The sequence below is a fragment of the Drosophila albomicans genome, chromosome X (genome assembly GCF_009650485.2).
Source record: "Drosophila albomicans strain 15112-1751.03 chromosome X, ASM965048v2, whole genome shotgun sequence".
Taxonomy (NCBI): domain Eukaryota; kingdom Metazoa; phylum Arthropoda; class Insecta; order Diptera; family Drosophilidae; genus Drosophila; species Drosophila albomicans.
In genome coordinates this window covers 17,009,163-17,028,138 of record NC_047627.2, presented here as the reverse complement: position 1 = coordinate 17,028,138, position 18,976 = coordinate 17,009,163, and the positions used below count along the sequence as shown (strand labels likewise).

Sequence of the window (18,976 nt, the reverse complement as noted above, 5' to 3'; positions counted from 1 at the left end):
ACATTTTTGTAGCATACTTTTAGGCTGTGTCATCATCATTGTTTTACCTGTTGCTCGATACTTATGGATGTTCAGCAAATACAAAATCTTTTTAAAGACAAACAACAAACGTTTTATTTATTTTATCTTATTTATTTCAAAGAAAGCATTTTTAGGATTTTGTTGATGCACTTAAAGAACAACTTCGTTGAAATAGAAGAATGGCTAGTTAATAAATACACTGCAGGTTTGACCTTTATTGCTGTACTGGTTCAACTACTTAATAATTTCAAATCTAAACAAATTAATATACATATGTATGTATGTATGTATATTATATACCTTCCAACAATTTTTGTCTACGGATAACTTAGTGCTTTTATTTTAACCAGATCTTCCCGAATGTATCTTTTAATTGAATATTACAGCAATGTGGCAAATGAATGCAACTGAATGGAGGATTAGTTTTTATCGATCTGTTCAGCTTTTCGGTATGAATATGTCCCTGGATATAAGTCGAAATCAGTTTGATCGGATTACTTTATGCTTTGACCCATTAGCAATACTAGTTTTTAGTGGCAAACAACATCTACACACTCTATAATCTAATGCTGTTTGTCGTTGCATCGATAAGCCTGGGCTGCTTCGGGGGGCGTTTACTTGAAGAGTTCGTGTTGTTGCTGGCGCAGAAACGCCCCGCAGTTGACATCGCCGACAACGATGCTGGGCCATGTCAGAGTCGAGTTTCAATCGTCGCAAAGTGAACGTGTATGATCAGCGGATACCGAATTATTTAGATATTATTATTATTTTTTTCTTGTGCAAAGTGTATGCTGTGTGTGTTATGCAAGAAGTGTAAAGCATGAAAGGACGCGTTCAGCAGCTGCTCCTGCAGTTGCTACTGCTGAGTTTCCTCTACTCTGTCGTGCAGTGTTTTGTTAATTCGTAAGTGCAGCAGTGTTGTTTTTTTTAATTGGTTCGCTTGGCTTACATATCGCCTCTTCTATTCGCCGGCACAGTCCCAAAATCGTTAGCAAGGATGGCAATTTGATATTTGAATCGGGCGCCAATCGAAACATCAGCTTTCGATTGAGCGGCACCTCGCGTCTGATCATCAATGAGGAATACGATGTCCTCGATCTGCTCATGCCGATGAGTGAACGCAAAAAGCGACCAGGTGGCTCCTCGAAAGATGAATGGACTAGCGATGAGATTGTGGATTTGCGTGAACTTTCCGATCAGCTGAACGAGTTCAAGGCTCAGTCACTCGGCTCAAATGGGCTTAATGCTATGCTGGGAGTGCAGTTAAACAGGTAGGACAAAGCGCACTAAAAGCGAAAAAAAAACGGAATTTAAGATTTAAATAAATTTATGATTCAATAATGTAGTTGCAGAAACGAAAACATTTTTAATTTGAGGAGAATTTAGTTTTGAATTGGACTTAAATGAAAAAAGAACAATGTAATTTGTTTGCTTTACGTTCAATGACAATTTTTTGTGTGTATTATGGTAATTTTGATAATATTTAAATTCATAAATTATATATAGAATAGATTTGCAGCATTAGCTTGGTTAATAGAAGCTTCTTAAAAGAAATGTAATTATCTGAATCTCGTTTAATTAATGAAGAAGTAATGCAGTTTGGAGGCATTTTATTGTATGCTATAGCATTGGGAATTTAATTTCTATGGGATATATTCCTTCATTATGGTTCTTCCTGAGAAACAATTTGACTAAACTTGTTGTGCTCATCTGCTCTAGAACCCAGGCCAGTCGCTTGCTCTTGCGTCGTCTGCAGGTGCGTCTGCGTATAGTGGAAAACAAGGCGCAACGGCTGAAGACGAAACTGGATCAACACAGTTGCAAGAGCAATCCCTGTGAGAACGGCGGCACCTGTTACGATACCTTGGATGGATTTCGATGCCAGTGTCGTGCCGCCTTCGAAGTAAGCATAGCGCCGCGGGGCGTATTGAGGGGCGTTTCAAAGCTCAGCTGCAATTTGTCTGTCTCTCTTTATCTGCTTTGTAGGGCCAGAAGTGCGAGCGGGATGTGAACGAATGTGCCCTGTTTGAGGGCACCGATTTGGGCTGCCAGAATGGCGGTCAGTGTGTGAATCAATTTGGCACCTTCAGCTGCCTGTGCCCGCCCGGCTGGCATGGGATGCACTGCACCCAGCGTAAGGGGGACTGCGCCTCATCCAGTGCCTGGGAGCTGTGTGGTCACGGTAGTTGTGTGCCCAGCAGCGATGCGGTTGGCTATCGCTGCATTTGCGAGCCCGGCTGGAAGAGCAATGCGCTGTCGCCCAGCTGCAGCGAGGATGTGGACGAATGCAGTGCCAGCGCACACACACCCTGCTCCACCAAGTGCATCAATCTGGTGGGCAGCTTCACCTGTGCCCCCTGCGCCCCCGGCCTGACTGGCAACGGTGTCAGTTGTCGGGACATTGACGAGTGCGAGACGAACAACGGCGGCTGCAGTCTCAGTCCGCGGGTGGAGTGCATCAATACCTACGGCTCCAGTCATTGCGCCAACTGTCCCATTGGCTGGACGGGCGATGGACGCAGCTGTGTGCGCAGCAACAGCCAACCGATTAATGGCGACGCCTCCGGACAATCGCCCAATGCTTTTGGCTTGACCAGCTGCACGCAGCGTGCTTCGTTGTGTCATCCGGCGGCCATCTGCTCGGAGATATCCAATACGATTGTCTGCAGTTGTCCCCAGGGCATGGTGGGCAGTGGCTATGGCGAGAATGGCTGCGTTCGTGGCACCAACAACAACTGCAACGATATGCCATGCTTGGTAAGTTCACCATTTATCAGTATTAACTTGGATAGTTTCTATTTCAATCACAAGATTTCAGTTCACATTATTATTAGAAAAACAAATTGATTATTCGAGTTAAGTGTCCATTAAGTCTACTTGGGAATCATAAGGTTTCCAGTAACTAACACGTGAGGTGATAAAAATTATCAACGCTTTAAAAATGCAATAAGTTCCATTCAATAAGGACGAGTTTCTTAATGATCGAATACATCTTCATCACAATTCAAAATGATTGAAATATTTGAAACACAAAAAATTAATTCCAGCTTTCAGCTAAGCTTTTTATGTTATGAAATCATTAAGGCCCCAATGATGTAAGTTAAAAGTCAAACGGTAAGAGCTTGGAGGCCGCTATTGATAATCATGCATTAAAATAAGGAGTAGTTAATGTTAGAATATATTTAAATCACAAATTAAAATTTACATATTTTAAATATAAGTAACACAAAAAAATCAACTTCGTTATTCAGCGAGGCTCTTTATGCTCTAGCTCATAGTAAAGTAAAAATATAGTAAAGTGAATAAAAATGTATCGCTTTAAAGGTTACTTCTACCATATTTTTGTTTCTCTCTTATTTTATTTACAATCTGTCTGTATAAACAATAATCGGGGAGATCGAGTATTAGGAATCTTTTCAGTCTGCTAAATTGTTGTCTACTAGACATAAGGCTAAGATATTTTCGTGGTTGTGGAGTCTATAAGATGTATTTCTTACTAAATTTCTTCATTTCTTCTTTTATGGTTGAATTATTAAGATCTTTGTGAATATTTGCATTATATACGTAAAAAGGGGCATTCAATCTTAACTCTTGTTTGCAATCCCTGCTCTTTGCAGAACGGTGGCGTCTGCCTCGACCGTGGCCCCAACAACTATACGTGCTTGTGTCCGCGTGGCTACCGCGCTCCCCGATGCGAGCCGCTGCCCAATCCGTGCACCTCGAATCCCTGCCAGAACAACGGACGCTGCAGTCAAACGCCCGCGGGCGATGGCTTCGTCTGCCAGTGTCAGCCCGGCTATCGTGGTCGACTGTGCGATCAGCGCTTCAGCAGCTGCAATGGCATGCTGGTGGGTCAAACGGGACGACTGCGTTATCCGCCCAGTGGCAGCAGCTATCAGCATAATGCACAGTGTGCTTGGGTGATACGGACCAATGAGACGCTGGTGCTGAATGTGACATTTAATAGCTTCAATTTGGAGGATTCCGCGGAGTGTCGCTTTGACTGGCTGCAGATCAACGATGGACGCTCGGCTGCGGCACAAATCATTGGACGCTATTGTGGCAATCATATACCGCATGGCGGCAACATCATCTCCTCGAGCCATCAGCTGTACTTGTGGTTCCGTTCGGACAATTCGACGGCACACGAGGGTTTCGATCTTAGCTGGGAATCGATTACACCGCAATGCGGTGGTCGCATCGATATTGAGACACATGGTACACTTGCCTCGCCGGGTTCGCCGGGCCAATATCCCAAGAATCGCGATTGCCAATGGCATTTGGTGGCGCCGCGCGCGAAGCGCATTAAGTTAACATTCTTTAGCCTGCAACTGGAGCAACATGCCACCTGTGACTTTGACTATGTGCAGGTGAGTTAAGCTGAGTTATCAAATGGGTTAAACTGCAAATACAAAACTCACATTTGACACAGATAAGCGATGCTCTTTCCGATGTGGAGCTGTTCAAGTTCTGCAGCAGCCAACAACCGGCGCCATTGACGCTGCCCACACACGAAGTCTTCATACGCTTCCATTCGGATGAGACGGGCAGCGATTTGGGCTTCCAGCTCCATTACTCGCTCGAGGATCAATTGCCCGGCTGTGGAGGCATCTACACCAGTACTCGTGGCACAATCAAAGCACCGAACATTGAAGATGGCTCTGGCGGTATTACCTGTGACTATGAGATACGCTCGGCTGCCGGCGAATCGATTGCCGTGGACTTTGAGCAATTCAGCCTGGCTGATGATTCCTGCATGGAGTTCTACGAGCTGCCCGAGACGAACAACAGTGGTGGCAACAGTGATGGCTGGCTCTCGGTCAAACATTGCGGCAGTCCGGTGCAAATGCCGCCCAGTTTCAATTCGATGTACAGTCGCCTGCGTATTAAATATATTGCTGTGCGCGCTGACGATCAATTCCAGATCGACTATCGCATGGAATGTTCGCGAACCTTTGACGCACCAAATGGCACAATTAGCTCACCGGGTTATCCCAACGGCACTCGGAAGGCGCATTCGTGTACGTTCAGAATCGTCACACCCCCTAATACGATTATTACGCTGAAGCGTTTGGATTTTGAGACCGACACATCGGACAGCTCGGAGGAGGAATATGGAGAGATACAGACGGAAGAGCCGCGGGGCTGTGCGGATGGCGATGCGCTTACATTTAACGATGGTCTCAATAAGGTTATACGTGGTCCGTTTTGTAGATTTGTGTCGGCTCCCCTGGTGTATGTGAGTCGAACGAATATGCTGATCATTCATTCGGAAGTCACCGCCTACGGCAGTGGGGCGCATTTCTATCGGTTCGAATACCATACTATGCCCATATCGAGTTATCAGTGCGGTGGTGTGCACACCAAGGAATCGGATCACATACGTTCACCGACAGATTCTGCTGGCCACTATCGCAACGATTTGCGCTGCGAATGGATCATTATGGCACCGCCCGGCAAGGCAATTTTATTGCATTGGCATAGCTTTAATCTGGAGGACGGCGATTGTAGTTTCGATTATGTGAGTATCTATGATGGCTTGATTGCCGGCCAACCGGATGCGGAACGATCGCAACTGTTGCGCGTCTGTGGCACTCAATTACCCGAGGATATTGTGAGTCATTCGCGCTCCCTAACGGTCACGATGCACACGGACTTCTCGGACACTGGGGATGGCTTTGAGTTGTCGTATCGCTTTGTCGATCGCTCCGATTGCGGCGGTCGCATCCATAGTGCAGCGGGCATGCTCACCTCGCCATTATATCCGCTCAACTATAGCAGCAACCTGGACTGCGTCTGGCAGGTGGTGACGGGCGCTGGGCGGCAAATGGAGCTCCAGCTGGATCTATTCGAGTTGGAGAACTCGACGAATTGTCATGCCGATTGGCTGGAGGTGCGCAACGGCATGAACAATCAATCGGCGCTGATTGGACGCTTCTGTGGCACAAATATGCCGCGACGCATTCCCAGTTTCACCAATCAGATCTATTTACATTTCCACACGAATGACGTGAATCAGGCGCGTGGTTTTCGCCTTAGCTGGCGCACCGTGGCCAGCGGCTGTGGCGGACGTCTGCAGAGCGATACGGGTGTGATCACATCTCCGAACTATCCGGCTCAGTATCCCCATGAGCTGCACTGCGAGTGGCAGTTGAGGTCGCACTTGGGTTCGCAGCTGACTATCACGATTGAAGATATGGAAATTGAGGAGTTGAACTCGTGTGCCTACGACTATCTGAGTATTGAGGCAATCGATGCCAATATTGTGCCGAGGAATCCCATATCCCAAACGCTGTGTTCCTTGCCTCCGGTGGGTAACAGGGATTTACAATTGGATAGCAATCAGGCGAATGTCATCTTCCATTCCGATTCAAGTAATTCGGCTCGTGGCTTTCGGTTAACGTACGCGGTCAACTGTGTGGTCGAGCTGGATACACATCAGGGCGTCATCGAGAGCCTTAACTATGGCGTGTCCTATATGGCGACACCCATCGATTGTCGCTGGACAATTCGTGCGCCGCGTGGCAATCGCATTCTCGTGGAGTTTTCGCATTTGGATGTCCGACATGAAGGTCAACCGAATGATGAGGAGGGTGGCGTTTATCTCGTCGATGGTCAGACTAACGTGACTACGTCTATTACCACAATTGGGACTCATAATGTGAGCAGTCAGCTGCTCACCATTGTGCACAACACAAGTCGCATTAACTTCCGGCTGGAGTATCGCATCGATGGCTGTATTTATGAGCTGCGTGCCACGAACGGCTCGTTCAAATCTCTCAACTATCCGAAGGTGTATCCCAACGATTTGGAATGCTATTGGCTGATCCATGCACCGCTGGGTCAGGTTATTGAGCTCACGGTGCTCAGTATGGACATTGAGGAGAGTGTCAATTGCACCAAGGATTCGCTTGTGGTTAGTAGACTGCCTCAATTCATTTTACCCGATAACTATTATAACTTTAGTAAGCATATATAGACAAAATTACCACAGCGCACAGTTATATTAAGTGTATTCTCTTTATGCGACAAATGACTCAGTATGACATGAACTATTTTGGGAAATCAACTCTGTTAATCGAACAAAAATTGGGCTGACTGTACAGATAATTGTTTACTTAAAACGTGGCGAAGAGGGATATTCCCTTTAGCGGACAATTTTTCCAAAGCGAATTTTGCCTCTTCAAATCCAAAAACTTTATAACTCTTCGGTCAAGAGAGTATTCAGTGCTCAATTTAACAGCTCTGTTATTTAACATATGTTAATGTTTTCAGTTCAATACGAAACATATTTACAGCTTACCTACTTATTTGTTCTCCTCCCTCGAACAGATCTCCAATTCGTTTAGAAACAACTTCCGCACTGAGCGACACTGTGGTCGCAACGACAAAATGATCATCACCAGCGCTGGACACAAGCTGCATGTTAGCTTCAATAGTGACGGCTCGACGAATGGACGCGGCTTCGAGGCCACGTATCGCATTTTCCCCAGCAGTAAGTATTGTGATATAAAGTGTCATGTGAAATCTCGAATTGAATTGCTTCAATCGTTGAACAGAATGTGGCGGCAGATTGACAGCTAAAACCGGTGTCATTTCGTCACCGGGTTATCCTCGACCCTATCCACGGAACAGCAATTGCGAATGGACTTTGGAGGTGTCGCCACATCATAGAATTTTATTTGCCATTGAGGCGATGGATTTGGAAACGGGTATGAACTGCAATTGGGACAAATTGTCGGCTTTCGATTTGATAGCCAGCGATACGTACTCTATGGGCGACAGCGATCTGGATGACACCGAAGGAGCGCAGATCTTTTCCATCTGCACCGGAAAATACTTGCAACGCGAGGAGTCCGCAACCAATCGAGCCCTACTGCGTTTCGTAACGGACGATTCGGTACAGCACAATGGTTTTCGGCTGCACTATCGTGAATCCTGTGGCCAAAGTCTGCTGATCGATGAGACAAGCTACGAGACACTGACACTATCTCATCAGGTGGCACGCAACGAGACCTGTGTTTGGGTGCTGCGCGCCAACGATCCCAGCAAGCGCATCATCTTCACCCCACAGCACGTTCAGCTGCATACGGATGCCTCGGACGCATATGCCACCGAAAGCGATTGTATGCCCCACGGCATTCAGATCTATGAGGGTGATACAACAAAGGGCACGGCACGCCAACGTTTCTGTCGCAGTCATCCGCCGGCGCTAATCTCGCATGGCAATGCGTTGACCATCAGTGTGCCGCTGTTGCTGGTCGCCGAATTCGAGGCGAATTACATGACCATGGACACGATGTGTGGCAGCGATTATTCAGGATTGTCGGGTGCCTTCACTACACCCTATTATCCATCGAGTTATCCGGTGAACATTGAATGCTATTGGATGATATCGGCATCCTCTGGCAACTCGTTGTCGCTGAGCATTGAATCGTTTGATCTGGAGCAATCCGATGGCTGCAACAACGATTATCTGGAGATACGTGAGGAATCATCGCGTGGCCCACTCATTGGCGTCTATTGCGGCACACAGCTGCCGGCGAACATCAAGTCGAAGAGCGCCATTTGGATGAAGTTTAAGAGTAACGATGATGTGGTGGGTGAGGGATTTATGGCCAAGTACAACTATGGTAAGTGGACTGAGGGGAAATTAGTTTAGGTCCAATCCCTTATTAATATATTTCATACCCTTAGACCACCACAACGAACTGAACGGCACTGAGGGCACCATCGAGTCGCCGCATTATCCCAGCAGACTTGATACCACCGATAAATACAGTTGGCGCATTACCGTCGACAGTGAGTATGTGATAGTGATGGCCGTGGAGCACTTGCGGGATGTCGACCTGCAGCATCTGCACTTTTACGATGGTTACACTGACATTGGCGCCGAACTCAAAGTCGAGGCATCACGTCCAATGATCTCACACACCAATGTGATGTACATCACGGCGACACACGGTCCCTTCCGACTTGATTGGCAGCGCCTGTCCAAGGAAGCGGTTGCCTCGAATCGCAGTGCCGAGCAGCAGGCTCATCTGTGCGGACATCAGTTGGTCCATGTGGATAGCATGCTCACTTTCAATTCGCCCGGCTATCCGCATGGCTATGCCACGAATTTGCATTGTGCCTGGGATTTGGTGCCATCGGATACAGCCACGCATGCGGCCGTTCAGGTGACCACCGTCGATTTGGAAGTCTTTAGCGACGAATGCTTTACGGACTACCTGACTGTGTCCAGCAGCAATGACCTGGAGACATGGTCGGAGCTCTCCAAGCTCTGTCGACCTGTAAATGCCAGCGGCCTCTGGTTCCATGGAAAACCGTATTTGCGCCTCGAATTTGTCACCGACGCCAGCGTTAATAAAACGGGCTTTGCCACACAGGTGCGAAGTGCTTGCGGTACCGAGTTGACGGCACGTCAGGGTGTCCTTAATGTCACGCAGATGCTTCGCAGCCGTACGATGTTTTCAGAAGAATGCATCTGGACAATTCGAGCTCGTCAGGGCAAACGGTTGCGCATCACGTTCCTTGAGTCGCAGCTGCGATCCAGCACGATGGATAGTTGCCTTAACTTCTTTGTGTTGCGCAACGGTGCCGAGGAGGATTCCCCGTTCCTGGGACGTGGCAAGTATTGTGAGAACAACATCACCGATGTGCTCGAGACGACCTCGAATCGGGCGCACATCAAATTCCACAAAGGTCGGTTTATGGGCTTGAAGGCCGCCATTCGTTACGAGGAATTGGGACACGCCTGTTCCGGTCAAATTGTGCTCGAGGAAGGTGCCGGCAAATTCAGAAGTCATGTGATAACCTCACCCAACTATCCCAATCTGCCCAATCCGTATTCGGAGTGTGTGTGGCAAATTCAGGCGCCGCCACATCATCGCATTTCATTGGAGTTCGAAGCGTTCGATTTGACGCCCAGCAGCAGTCCAAAGAACGACAGCGGCACCGCGGAAGCGGACAACGTGGATGAGGGCTGTGATCAGGAGTTTGTGCAGCTCAACGATGGTGCCACCGAATTGATGCCACAGTTGGGACGCTACTGCGGCAATCGCAAGCCGAACGTCGTCTACTCCTCCGGCAGCGTTTTGCGCGTCAAATTCTATACGTCCATTTTGGAGCCACGAACCGGTTTCAAAGCGACAGTTAAGCTAGCCGACTGCGGTGGCAGCTACTACACGCCCAACGGCATTATCAGTTCTCCGAATCTCAAGCAGTTCCCGTTGCAACTACAAACGCAAGTGGCCAGGGAATGCGTGTATACGATTGAAATGGAAAAGGGTAGCACTATAGCGCTCGACTTTGAGGCTATGCAATTGCCCGGCGATCCAGAGAATTGTACGGGTCGAACCCACTTGCTGCTTGAAGAGATAGAACCGTTTGGCGATAACTATCAGGAGGAACGCATTAGCGATCGCTTAACAGTCTGTGGCACACAATCGCGTCGCTTCCTCGTCGAGACCAACAAGGTGGTGATGCATCTGATTGTGCCCACCGGACAGCTGGGAGTCCAGGAGAGTTTCCAGCTGCGCTATGCGGCGGTGGGCACGCGTTGTGGCGAAACAATTGATGCCCCCTTGGGTGTGCTGCAGACACCCAACTATCCGTTGGGTGTGCGTGTGCCCACGCATTGCTTGTGGCGCATCCAGGTTCCGAAGGGCAGACGCGTCAGGGTCGAGATACTGGACTTTGACATTGGCAGCACTCACTCATCGTACCGCGGTCGTTTAGTTTTTGCCCAGGATCTCAACATGCAGGCGATCATTAGTCGCTATACACGCGATCCGCCCGCCGAAGTCATTTCTATGGATAATACGATGAGCATCGATGCCTTCCTGCTGCCCTTTGACACGCATCGCGGCTTCAAGTTGCGTTTCACAGCCTATGGCCACAGCAGTTGCATCAAGAACGTTTACGAGCATCGTTTAGTGCGCTTTAGCAACTTTAACGATTCGATCTATTGCAGCACACAGCTCACACCGCCGCCCAACAACACAATCCGACTGCGCGTGATGGACTACAACACAACGTCGGTGATGATGCAAAACCGTCATGTGTGCAACATGTTGTCGCCCCTAAAAATGCTGCTCACAGATTCCGCCAAACCGTTGTTGCCGACCTTCTTGTGCAGCGGTACCGCCGCCAGCAATCAAAGCGTTCTCCTGCCCTTCCCTGTTGAGGTCGTTGTCAATGGCAATCGTCGCAACGAGCTGCGTTCGCTGGCACTCGACTACAGCATTGAGAATTGCGGCGGCGTCTGGCCCCTCGAACCGGGCGACAACATGACCATCACACAGCCAGCAGCGGGCAATACGCATTGTGCCTGGGCTGTGGGTCCGGATGCCAATGCAGAGGATCCACTGTCGCCGGAGGATGTGCAGCTGGAGGTGTCGGTGAGCGCGAATTTAACTGGTGCCTGTGATGTGCACTATCTGTTGGTCTACAATGGTCCCGATCAGAATTCACCGTTGATGGGTCGCTATTGTCAGGAGGTCACCGAAGTCAACAAGGTGGTGGAGCGTGGTCTCTTCGTGGAGTACCATGCGCCAGTTGACACAGCAGTCAGCAGCAATTCCACTCCCACTTCCACATTCAATGTCAGCGTCAAGTATGGCAGCGGTTGTGGGGGACGTCTCAGCTATCCGTATCGTCAGATCGAGTTCAGCGAGCAGTACAAGAACAATGTCGAGTGCATTTGGGAAATTGAGGCCGGCTCCGGTTTCCATGTGGGTCTCACGTTCATCTCTCGCTTCTACATTGAGAACAGCAACGGCTGCACCAAGGATTATTTGCGTGTCCAGCAGCTGCGTTCGAATAGCACCATGGGCGACACCGCCGAGTGGGAAGATCTGCAAACGATATGCGGTCGTGATCCGCCGCTTTACATCAATTCAACAACGTCCGCCATGCGTCTGATCTTCCGTTCCGATGGCGATACAACCGCCGACGGTTTCCTTGCACGCTTCGAGCGCAATTGTGGCGGCATCCTCTATGCCGATGATGCACCACGTGTGCTGAATAGTCCCGGCTATCCAGTGGGCTATTTAACAAATTTGCATTGCAATTACACGTTCCTGAAGAGGGATCCGAATGCAGCGGGTGTGCTCATCAATTTCGTGAAATTCGATCTGGAACGATCGCCTGTTAACATGTGCATGTTCGACAATGTGACAATTACAACGGTTGATGACAATGATGTCAAGAACACGGCGGTGCTGTGTGGCGTCAAGCAGCGTCATGTGTATCGGGCACAGGTATCGATCAACTTGATCATGGCATCGGACAGTTCGTTCAGCGGCCAGGGATTCCAGTTGGAGTACGCCACACGGATGTGCGGTGGCATTGTGAACAGCACTCAGGTGGTGGAGTCACCGCGTCAGCATCAAGATGATCGGATGCCACACAACAGCGATTGCTATTGGAATCTGACGGCGCCAGCTGGCAGCAAATTCGCCATCAAGCTCGAGAAGCTGGACATGGAGGCGGGAACGCGTCAATGCTCCTTTGACGGGGTCGAGATCTTTGCCAGCCCCGTGCCGGATGAGAAGCAACGCTTGGCTCGCTACTGTGGTCGCATGCAGAGCGGTGAGATGCCCACCTTGCACATAAACACGAATCGTGCCTTGATTCACAGCTATTCGGATCAATCGGAATCATCGAATGGTTTCAAGTTCGTTGTGCGTGTGATGCCCAATTGCGATGAGCACATTATGCTGGGCGAGCAAAATGCCAGCTATACGTTTAACAAATATGTGGGAGAATACGCGAATAATTTGGACTGTAGTTTTGTGTTCAAGGCACCGCCAGGTTACTATTTGAGCGCCGAGTTTCGCAGTTTCCACGTAGAGGCCACCAACAATTGTACCGCTGACTATTTGGTGATACGCGATGGTGCCGGACCCTTTGCCGAGGATCTGGGTAAATTCTGTGGCCAGGATTTGCCACCGAAACTTACAACATCGCAGCATACGTTGTTCATGAATTTCGTTACCGATGGCGGTGTTACGGATACGGGCTTTGAATTTGTGGTCACCGCCAAGCCGCTGACTTGTGGCAGTCAATTGATCAAATTCGATGGCAAGCAGCCGCTGGAATTACGTTCACCGGTCAACGAGCAGGGCAACTATGACAATAATGTGTATTGTCTGTGGAAAATCGAGAGTGAAGTGATGCTGCATTTGCGTTTCCTCAGCCTCGATCTGGAGGGACCCGATGCCAATGGCACTTGTGCGTTTGACTATCTGAAGATCTATGACAGCGAGGTAAGTTCCAAGTCTGTGGGAGTTTGACGAGGGAGTTTTCAAGAGACTTCTAGCTTTGCATCTGTTAATTGATCATACAATTGAGATTAGTTCATTCATAGTACTATTAGCAACTTACCTAAATAATTAGTTGAAGAAGAAAACAATTGAACTCAATGGATTTACTTATTCGTTGACAGAATGCAGTGCAACTGGAGCAAGGTTATGGCAGTCACATGATCTACAACGGTAAGAAATCCAGAGGCGATTACTTTGACTATGCATCGGAACATGTTTATTGTGGCTCTGGCATGCCCGACGATTATTATCCGCACACGAAGAATATATACGTGAAATTCCACAGCAATGGGGCAAACAGTCGACCGGGCTTCCGTTTGCAACTGATGGCCAATGCTGGCTGTAGCCACAACTATGGCGGATTGCAAGGTCGCATTGTGTTCGCCGACACCGCCGACTGCGATGTGTTTATCACAGCACCCACTGGCTATGTGCTGAGCTTGTACTATGCGGATATTACGCTTGGCTCCACGGATTGCTCTCAAGAGTCCTTGGAGGTGTTCGATAAGGCGACGAATCGATCGCTGCAGCAACAGTGTAGCTATGTCCAGACGGGCTCCGGACTGTTCACTCAGACCAATGATCTGAGGCTGCACTTTAAGACGGGCAGTTATTATAGCACCATCGATTTGACGTACATTGCTAACAAAGTAGAACTGGGACCTGGTTGTGGTGGTGACATCTACAACACGGCGGGTGTCTTCAGCAACGCCTTCTATCCGCAGAGTGTGCGCAACAACTCCAATTGCCGTTGGAACCTGCGGGTGCCGAGCAACAATCGTGTAATGCTCCTTTTCGAATGTAAGTATCATTCTCTTCTCACTAACCTCAGTTCCCTGACTAATTCAATTCCATCTTTTTTAGTCATTCAATTGGGCTCAAGGTCCACCTGTAACACGGATTATCTGCAGATACTGGAGGACACCGGAAGACCCGATCAGCAGTTGCAGGAGATGGCACGCTACTGTGGTGACGATAAACCCAAAGTCTATAAGAGTAAACGTAGTCAGCTGTCGGTGCAGTTCCACAAGTCGGTCAACAATAATGGCCTCGGTTGGGTGATCCGGTTTACGGGTGTCTTCGATGATTACCAGATACCACAATATCTCCTCGAATGATTTATTTCCACTTTGAACGATGTTACACAAACAAAACATTGATTTTTTTTTTCGTAATTTTATTGAATATATTTTAAATTAGTTATCTATAAAATAATTACTATATGTAATAATATAATAGAATTTTCTCTCAAACAAATTTCAATCAATTAAAATTACTTTTCAAATAAAACGCACAATTCACGTATTCCACTTTCTCGTTTCTTCGATTTAACTACTAATATACAGTAAACGACGACGCAAAAAAAAAAGGGTTTATCATTATAATAATAATTGTGGTATAAGGTTATTGTTTTTGTTTGTTTAAATAAGAGAAGTAGTACTCGTATCATTCACGTAATTATTATTATGGTAAAAATAGAAATCAAGAAAGGCTCGTTTCTTCTTGTCCTTATCCTTTTCTTTTCTTCTTTCTTTTTTTTTTGTTTTTAAACATAATATTTATCATTATAAATTAATTATTTCTCTTTAACAATTAACTGACCTTCTCGCGCTTTGTCCTAATAAATACAACTTGTATGCTGTTTATTTTTTGTGTTTTTTTTTTGCAAAAAAAAGGGAGTTGAAATAATTCATTTAATTGAATAAGACAAAGAAAAAAAAAAAAAAACTGAAGAATATATATGTACAAAGTAACCAATTAAGGGGGTGGTTTGGGGGGGATGTATCTAAAAACAAGGTAAGTATTAATCTAAGTGAAGGGAGCGGGGAATAAGAGAGAATCGAAACTAAAGCGGAAGTGGAGGGGGAGGGGGCGCAAACTCAAAACGTGGTTGTACGATAATGTATGCTGTTATGTAGTGTGTATATAGATATAATATGTATATATATGTATGTAATGAACGTTAGACACAGACAGACACACACACACACACACATACAGATAGATTTAACAATTGAATTTAGCAATCGCCTAACAACATCTTCTTCTCTTCTTCGCTCTACTCGTCTAAGTAACTCTTGAACAATCAATGCGAACAACTTCAACTACACATGAGTATGTATATATATATATGTATGTTTATGCATACGTATTTGTATGTATGTATATGCTCTAGATGCACTATGTATGATTAATTCATTTGGTTAATAAGTAACTGCTTTCGCCGCCTTAGAAGCGAAGCTCCTTTTCCATCTTCCATCTTTCTTCTGTCCATCTTTCATTTAATTTTACGTTAACAAACAATTACCAATTGGCATTCAACATTATGTATATATGCTAATATGTATATGTATATATTTTGACATGGAATCTTACTTACGTTCCACGATTCAATTCTCTGCTTTTCTTTTTCCACTCTACTTCTGCATTTTTGCTCTTCATCCTCCATCGATTGTTTGTTTGTTGTTTGTTGGTTTTTTTTGGTATATGAATAATGTTATAATTTATGCTATGCTCTCTCTTGAATTGACATTATTTTTCTTTTCCTTTCGTTGAAACACTGAATCGTTCGATTTAAAATAAACTATATCGCACACACACACACACATATGTAAATACACACGCACAACACAAGGACTGATATGTCTGAAATGAGTTTTTGCGATCAAAAAACAATGTTTTATGTTCTCCCCTCTCGCTTGCTCACGTTCTTCGGTCCCCTCTCTATTTTTTCCATTCTCCATTCTCCATCTCTCTCTCTTTGCTGCGATCACTCCCTTTCTCTTTCTCATTCATAATTATGCTGCACAAGAACATTATGCTTAAATATACATATTTATATATATATAAATTTTGCGATCATCTTATATGTAGGCGGCGTTTAGAGGTTTGGGGCGGAGTGGGAAGTGGGAGGGGGGAGGGGGGGTATACAGTGTGGTAATTAGTTCAACTAGATGCTAATAACATTAACTAAGAAACTGAAAACTGAATTAAAACAAAACTTCCGCACGTGTAAGCCAGTTTGCCTGGAAGCGGCAGACGAAGGCCGCCGCCTCCCCATCCATTCTCCATTATCCATTAGTTGTGGATTTGGGATTAGATTAGTGTGATCCAGCTAGCCCAGCTAGGGCTCGGACCACCAGGCCTACACGTTGAGGCACTGTTACATGCAGCAGAGGAAGCGGTGAAAGAAACTTTTGGCATTGCGGCGCACACGATTGGCCCTTAGCTAACAGATGATGCCCTGATCCAAGCTCAAGTTGTTGGTGGCAGCAGCAGCGGCATTCTTGGCAGCGATCACCACATGATGATGATGATGGTGGTGATGGTGATGCATGTGATGGTGATGCAAATGATGCGCTGCCGCTGCTGCCGATCGTGTGTTCAACAGCAATGCTGTGCTGCCGTTGTTGCTGCTGCCACTGCTGCTGCTGTTGTTGCTGCCACCGCTGCAGCTGCTGTTGCTATTGATGGTGCCATTGCTGTTGCTGCTGGGACTCGGACTTGAGCTGTTATTCAGCTGTTGCTGCTGCTTCTTGTGCACAGCTGTCAGCGGCTCGGAGGCACGTCGAGTCTTGTTGCCACCGACGCTGTTGTTGCTGCTGCTGCTGCAGTTGCTGTTGCTGCCGTTGCCGCTGATGCTGCGCCGCATGTTGCTGCCAGTTGTTGTCGCCGTCGCCACCACGCTGGGCACCGAACATTTGCGTGGCTGTTGCAGCTGCAGTTGCGCACTGTTTGACGGGGATGCAGACGTGTGACAAACACCGTTGCAATGCTGGACGCTGCTGTTGCTAATGCCGGACGAACAACAGTTGTTGGCTGCCTCGAGCTCCTCCAGCTGGAACTTCTTGACCAGCGCCTTCACAGATGTCGCCGAGCTTGCCTCCGTTGCTGGCGTCTTGCGTATGACTTTGGGCGTGGTGGGTGCATCGGGAAACAGCGCCAGCGTGGCAATCACTGTGGACTCCTCCAAGCCATTGCTGCCAATTTGTATGGTCGCTGTGCTGGCCACCGGTTTCTTTACAAACGTCGCCGTATATGTGTTCTCCTTATCCGAATCCGAGGCACGACGCGTTGGCGTCACAATCTGTGTGGGCTTTGCACTTAAGATTGCTGTTGCTGTTGTTGTTGTCGCTGGCGACATGCTCAACGTTTGCGGCAGTGTGTGTATGGCTGTAGTGGTCTCTGTGCTGGGGCTAAGCTTGTGGCTGTTGCTGTGACCGTTGCTGTTGCTGTGACCATTGCTGTGGCCGTTACTGTGGCTGGTGGCAATCGGTATCTTGGAGCTCGAATGGGCTCGGCTGTGACCATTGTGCGTGGTGGCTTTGTTCGGCGTTATTTGCTTGCTAACTGTTGTCGTTGCTGTTGTGGTTGTTGTGCTCTGTTTTGGCTCCTGCACTTGCTGCTGCTGCTGTTCCAACGCCTCCTCCTCCTCCTCAATAACATCATCATCTTCCTCCTCCTCATCATCATCATCCTCATCGACGTCGTCGTCCTCCTCCTCTTCGTGCACATAGTCTGCATCGTGCTGCAAGTAAATTTGTCTCTCCAGCGCGCACTCATCCTTCAGCCAGACATGCTCCAGGCAGCCGGCGGCATTCATGCGATCGCTAAACAGCAAAATAAGCAAAAGAAAAACATTAATTCGAATACATTCCCCATGGTGAATAGCACTTTTGTACTTACTTTGGCTTAATTCGCAATGCGCGACGTATAAAATCGATGGCCGCTTGGGAGACGCCGCCAAAGAGATTGTCGGGAAAGGTGAGCGCACACTGTGAGATATTGAGGAAGGTCTCCTGTTTGGTGTCGCCACCGAAGGGCGAGAAACCCGACAGCAGCACATAGGTCAGCACGCCCACCGACCAAATGTCTGTGAGCAGCGACAACGGTTCATACTGCAACACCTCCGGGGCCACATAGTCCGGAGTGCCAGCCATTTCACGCACATTGATGCCCTCGCAGACGACGCGCGAGATGCCAAAATCGCAGAGCTTCAAGCCATCTAGCAAGTAGAACGAACAGTTACGTTAGTTAGTTAGTTAGTTAATGCATGGTGAGATGGGGGCTGATGTGATTGATACTCACCTTCAATGCGTTCGCCTGCCAGCAGAATGTTCTGGGGCTTCAGATCCAAATGGGCAATGGAGCGATCGTGTAAGAACTTGAGCGCCTTGAGCACTTCCCGCATGCAATGACGCGCCTGCGCCTCCGTTAGACACTCCTCGTTGTCTAGTATTGTTTGCAACTCGCCACCAGTGGCACTAGAATGAAAAGGAGTTCGAGTTAGTGTGGTGATCAGGCAATGGGTAAGTTAGGCCAAGTTAGTTAGAGTAAGTCATCGAGGTCAGAGAGTCAAGAGGTCAGGGAGTTAGCAAGTCAGACAATCAAGGAGTTCGCCTCTAAGTCTTTTAGGGCAGTCATGAGGTCGGGGAGTCAGTCAGACAGGTAAAGAGTAAGAAAGGAGGCCAGGGAGTTAGGCAGTCAGTCAGTCAGTATGTCGGGCAATCAGGAAGTTAGTCAGACAATCAGTAAGTCAGGTCTGTGAGGAGGTCAGAGAGTTGGGCATATGGTTGCTTAGGAAGTCAGGAGGTTAGAGAGTCAGGAAGTTAGACAGGTAATCAGGG

General features: G+C 47.5%; 2 protein-coding genes across 4 annotated transcripts in view; one reads left to right on the top strand and one right to left on the bottom strand.

Moving 5' to 3' along the window:
• The first annotated feature begins 841 nt into the window (after positions 1-841).
• Positions 842-14,678, top strand: LOC117570788 (cubilin homolog). The gene is made up of 11 exons (XM_034252640.2): positions 842-924; positions 999-1,292; positions 1,741-1,924; positions 2,008-2,778; positions 3,639-4,391; positions 4,454-6,937; positions 7,354-7,516; positions 7,581-8,654; positions 8,719-13,292; positions 13,472-14,150; positions 14,214-14,678. The coding sequence occupies exons 1-11, from the start codon at positions 842-844 to the stop codon at positions 14,465-14,467; spliced, it is 11,313 nt and encodes a 3,770-aa protein (XP_034108531.1). The 3' UTR covers positions 14,468-14,678.
• Positions 14,679-15,395: 717 nt separating this feature from the next.
• The window catches only part of LOC117570513 (death-associated protein kinase related), a 64,240-nt gene continuing 60,659 nt past the window's right edge, over positions 15,396-18,976 (bottom strand). For all 3 annotated transcript variants that reach the window (XM_052008684.1, XM_052008685.1, XM_034252254.2), the window contains exons 4-6: positions 18,438-18,613; positions 18,036-18,354; positions 15,396-17,959 (exon numbers count right to left, since the gene is read on the bottom strand). In XM_052008684.1, the coding sequence (XP_051864644.1) occupies positions 16,579-17,959; positions 18,036-18,354; positions 18,438-18,613 (1,876 nt within the window). In that variant the 3' untranslated portion in view covers positions 15,396-16,578. The remainder of the gene's footprint in view (positions 17,960-18,035; positions 18,355-18,437; positions 18,614-18,976) is intronic.